The 5,898-nt window shown below is 35.6% G+C and overlaps 1 protein-coding gene across 1 annotated transcript; it reads right to left on the bottom strand.

Moving 5' to 3' along the window:
- Positions 1-4,201: 4,201 nt before the first annotated feature.
- LOC134799669 (uncharacterized) lies at positions 4,202-5,898 on the bottom strand. Its single transcript, XM_063772108.1, has one exon. It carries the CDS (start codon positions 5,894-5,896, stop codon positions 4,202-4,204), a length of 1,695 nt encoding a protein of 564 aa, XP_063628178.1. The 5' UTR covers positions 5,897-5,898.

The following is a 5,898-nucleotide window of genomic DNA, read 5'->3' as shown; positions in this document are numbered from 1 at the left end:
TAGAATATGACTTGGACAGGGATAGGTTTATGCCATACAGTGAAGAACCAGTCAAATAATTCACGTATAATAATTTAATGCAGATTAAAAGATAACTAGTTAAAATGTTGTTATGACATGACAGACTAACTCAACATAAGTAAATATATCATTGTTGTATAAATGTATTCCGCTATAATAAGTATTTTGTATATTTTATTATCAATCTGCATGGCAGTGCGAAGTCACGTTCAGGTATAGTCTGTCCGTTTTTCTAAGATCAAGTACGCCATAGTAAATGTATGGCGAACTTGATCTTAGAAATCGGTCTGGCTATACAGTCTGCAAAATTTACATGGGTACACGAATCGGGTCAAAAATATTTGAACAGGCGGAGTCACAATAAATCCCCACTTTTAGTTCAGAATATTTTATATGTATATAGCCGGTCAAGCAAGTTTGTCAGTAGAAAAAGGTGCAAAATTAAAATTTCGCGCGCTTACCTTTTCTAAATTTGCCGCTCTTATAATATTTTAAACTTTCGCGTTTTGAACACATATTAAGTCACATTATACGAAACGAAACTGATTTACGTCGGTAAATCAAGGTAATTGAATATAATTCGCGTTAGACCCGTCTATAATGTGAGTTAATATGTTTGCCGCTCTTTTCTACTGACGGAAATGGCTTGAGAGAGAACCTACATATATGTGACAGTAGAGGGTGGATTCAAATGATCAACATTTTCAGATAATGTGTGTATTTGTTAAATTAATTCAGTGAAAGCATGATAGGAAAAATGTATCTACATATAGGAGACCGGGTATGATTATCTCACGGGTTATATCTCATGAATAGAACATATTCTAGATATCTTGCCAGGCATCCACTCAATTTCATGTCTCTCTAATTGGACAGCTTTTTTCCATAGTTCTCTGCGAATAGCATCTTGTGGGAATCTGAATGGAAAGTAATGTAAAATGACAATACCAAATTTGATTATTAATTTGAAATAACTAGGTAGTTTTTTTATAGCTCCATCTCATGAAATAAAAAAGGAAAATACAAATCTGTAAGAAGGAATTTATTACTACATTTATAATTATATAGAAAATACCTAAACCAAACACAAGTTAATAAAATAGTCTACTTCATTTAGCATAACACCATCCCTATTATCCTCGCAATTTAAAAAGTCGTATGTTGTTATGAAAGTCGTATGCAGTTGTTACGTTTTAGCTTAGCACGGTAGTATTGAAAACAAATCGTCATGTTTTTTCCAAATTCTACTGAAGATATCTGTTTACTACAAGTGAAAAGTGATTCCACTGTCCTTGGTATGAACTAAAATAACTTCTGCACCACTTCACGACACATGAATATATTTTTAATTACAAAAAAACGTTGTTTTTATAAATCAATTTAGCCATTTGTCACTGACTGTCATCTCGGTGGTACTGAGATTGCCAATCGAGCAGTTTGTAAGTACCGCCTATCGCGGGGTAGTTTGCGTTGGGTCATAATTGAGCGGACAGAATACTTCCATGTATAGCATTTCGCTGGCCGGACGGTATCGGCCTGTCAGTTAGAACAAAATTTTGACAGTTTCGAACAACTGACAGGCCGATACCGTCCGGCGGACTGTTAATCAGTGGGCCCCTTAACTTGCTGCTTAGGTTGACATTTTATTAGATGAACTTTTCGACCAAATGGCGCGTTCAAATATTATATATGTATTTACTTCTTACTACGCATGTTGGAACAAAAAAAGACAGAAAGTACTACTTACACATTAGTTTTAGACATTTATGTACACTGCGTTAGTCTGTCTGGGCGACAATGCCTATAGAATTACAACCTTATTTTCATATTCTTTTTCTTTTAGTTCCTCTTTTTTATACTACGTCGGTGGTAAACAAGCATACGGCATGCCTGATGGTAAGCAGTCTCCGTAGTCTATCGACGCCGTCAAATCCAGAGTTGTTACATGTGCGTTGCCGACCCGACAATGTATGAGTAATAAAAAAATAAATAATAATAATAGCCTTTATTTCACCATAATTACATTTTTTACATTTCCTTTGCATGCATAATTACATGCCAATGTATGAGTATCTAGTCTTATTTGGTTGCGGTTTTCTGTAAGGTGGACAGTACTTCCCCAGTTGGGCTCTACTCTAGATCTGGAAAGACATCCGCTGTGCTGTGCCCTACCACACAAAGCGGACCTCTTTTGGACGTAGTTTAAATAAAAACCGGGCAAGTGCGAGTCGGACTCGCGCACGAAGGGTTCCGTACCATAATGCAAAAAAAAAAAACGAAAAAAAAGCAAAAAAAAAACGGTCACCCATCCAAGTACTGACCACTCCCGACGTTGCTTAACTTTGGTCAAAAATCACGTTTGTTGTATGGGAGCCCCATTTAAATCTTTATTTTATTCTGTTTTTAGTATTTGTTGTTATAGCGGCAACAGAAATACATCATCTGTGAAAATTTCAACTGTCTAGCTATCACGGTTCGTGAGATACAGCCTGGTGACAGACGGACGGACGGACGGACGGACGGACGGACGGACGAACGGACGGACGGACAGCGAAGTCTTAGTAATAGGGTCCCGTTTTACCCTTTGGGTACGGAACCCTAAAAAGTACATACCCGGGTCCATTTTGAACTGACTTAGATATTGCCGGGTAGCAGAATTATTAGGCACTTATAGAAAATTTTGGGATAAATGCGTCTAGACGTAGAAAAAATATGCAGATGAGTTTGATAAAAATTAAAATCATACTTAACCCTTTACCGCATATGGGTCCAAATTTGGAACGTAATGATATTATCCTCTTGGATTGATATAAGCGTCATCTGTTTTACTGAACTTGTAAGAGGTAGAAACTATGAATACTACTGAACGTTTTCTGTACTTGATACAGCTTCTAACTAGTTCGTGGTCCATATGACGTTATCTTTTCCACCGACGTCCGGCAATTTTACTTGCAAGTGTGATTGACTATTTTGTAATTAGCTTTTCGTTGTTATATTTAGTGCAATAAATAAATTTTCAGCGTTGAGTATTAGAAAAAAATAGATGCCGCGAGATTTTACGGTAAAACATGTAAGCATTTATATTCAAATTACTATGTATGATGTCGTGAAAGTTTGTTCCTGAAATGGAACACTATGCGTTATAAGCTAGAAGGATTGGACTAATATGGAACATTATGCATTAGTGATTTTTTTATCAGTTTGACAAATATGGAACCTTATGCACTCAGGCAAGCTACTTCTTTATTTTATTTTTGTTAAGTTAGGTACGTTAGCCGGATTGCTAATAATCTGTAGATAACCCGTGACAGCTGGTAGCTACAGATAACCAATAACGATCAAATTATTTTACTACGTCAATGACAAACGTTCATACGTTCCGTATGGTGGTAAGACTGGTAAGTGGCTACTATAGCCTAAACCTTACCAAAAATAAGTATAAAAATAATAAATAGTTTTTGAAATTGTAAGTGATTTTTTTAAACTTACTTTTCCATACATATATTGCATACAGTTCCAAATTTGACCAGTTTAATAATCGGGCTCCGTTTAGCCACGAATACATAAAGTTCCAAATGTGGAACAAATTGTTATTTACTATTATTTTTAATTGGGTCGAATATAGATTTTTTTCACAATTTTTTTTATGTTACATTTATAGTGTTTTATTAGATATATTTAATTCAGAGAGAATAAAAAATCCATGCGGTAAAGGGTTAAATTGTAGCCATTTTAATACACTCACAATAAAACTATGGAAACGGATTACATTGCGTACGTATAATGAATTTATAATACACCCGACGTTTCGAACCCTTTACTGCGTTCGTGATCACTCGTTATACGGCCCGATTCGAACTTTAAGATAATTATGTCAAATATTACGACTAGAAATGATATGGATTAGATATGTCAGTGTCAAAAGTGACGTTTCCTCAAACAAAAATGACACTTTTGACACTGACATATCTATAAAATCAATTTCGTATGTAGTCGTAATATTTTAGAATCGGGCCATAAATTTCATTATAGCATAGTTTTATTTCATGTGCACCGATCGCGGTAACCGAAGACAATACAATCACAATTATTTAAAACTACTGCATTTCACCACTTACCTACAAACATTGCTTTTGCAATTTACATCAACTAGAAAAAATATCTAATGAGTAAATCATACTTACGCCGTATGAATTTTATCTAAACTTTGCATAAGCTTTCCTTTTGCGGGTGTTACTAGCCAATGGTATAGCAGCTCTATTAAAAATATAACAAAACATATCACACTCATCAATCCCAAACCATAGAAGCACGTGGAGAGCGTTTTAAAATCCAAATGCCCTGATTGAAAATCTGAAGAACCATGTAACCTACGTTCTTTGCTTTCAATCGCCAGTTTCTCATCGATAAGAATTTTTTCAAAGAAACCTCCTTCTATCAGTCGAGTTTGTAAAGAGATTATTTCCACACCACCTCCCCACCTTGGAGTCAAAGACATCGTCATCGGCACATGGTTAACTGCTTCAAAAATCTGCAAGGATGTGTGCCCCAGTAATATTAATCTTGGTGTTAGGATCAGGAACCGCTTACCCCTCGATATTGGGGTCAGGTATGAAAGCATTTCATGTATTTCCTTGACCTGGAATTTGTCAAATACAGGTGTGCCATCGTATACGCTCCTCTGCCTTATCGTACCTCCGTAGCCGTCTACTAAACTTATAGCATTTTCTATTTTATCGAAACGAGGCTCCAGGTATTGCGTTTGAAGGCCTTTTACCAACAATCCTTGGTAACAAATACTTGACACCAAACTAAACCAGAACCAAAGCATATAAAGATAATTTATTAGCCAACATTTAGATTCGGAGCGAAAGCTCTGTCCTAACAGAACCGCAAAAGCCTTCCAAGCCATGTGGGAGGTCTTATTGCATGGTTCAAGCCTGTTAATTATTTTCAATACAACAACAAGAATTAAATAAGTAGCGCAGAGGAAAACTGTAAAGTTACTCAACATAGGAACTAATACTTTGACATGAGTATACATTTCCCGTTGGGGAGGACCACACCAAACACTCTCAAAGAAGTGGTAAACAGGAGTGTTCTGCGTTGCTAAGAAATCTTGATTATATATCACTGCCGTGAGAATATGAATCGTTTTGTGTTCAAGATCACTAATCATTTTTTGATTTGAGCTTAAAATACATATAATTTTAAGTGTTGTATTCATATGCTCAACTATAAGCTTCAACAGACCACCAAGAACTCCTTTATAGAATGGAGACAAGCCATTGACACATTCTAATCTAGAATACGGGGGAGCTGTTACACTTCCCAATCTGGTTTCGCATCCAAAGAGATTCTTAAACTTCCTCGGAAAAAACTCTTTCTTAAAGTCAACTTTAACAGGATCTGTATTACCACATACGTTATTGCTATATGGATAATAGGTGTACATAGATACAGATTGGTTTTCTTTTGTTAGTATAATTAAATCAGCTATATCATATTTCCAAGCTGCTTTTGTAATATCACTTAGTTCATTTGGGTTTGTTAAAAGTGTTATTACTTTACCCGGAGAGGTTATTTTTTTGTCCAAATTAATCGCAATTTCAAGGAATTCCTCAGCAGATGTCACAATGAGAACCGCTTGTTCTAAAGCTATAGATTGATTCAAGCGTACATTTATGTCGATTGTTTTCACCGATCCTTGGTAATTTAACAGATAATCCACTTGATCTGAGTTTTGCCACCACACTATAGAAGTTGTTATTCGATATCGAAATTCTGAATTAGCAATTAAAGATGCTGTTTCTCTTAAATCCAAACTTATTCTTTCAGATAAAACTGAGGCTAAGAATAGGTACGAAATATTCATGT

This window comes from Cydia splendana, chromosome 18, assembly GCF_910591565.1.
Source record: "Cydia splendana chromosome 18, ilCydSple1.2, whole genome shotgun sequence".
In the NCBI taxonomy this organism is placed as follows: domain Eukaryota; kingdom Metazoa; phylum Arthropoda; class Insecta; order Lepidoptera; family Tortricidae; genus Cydia; species Cydia splendana.
Note: the sequence above shows the minus strand (reverse complement) of the source record. Positions and strands in the feature narration are given on the sequence as shown.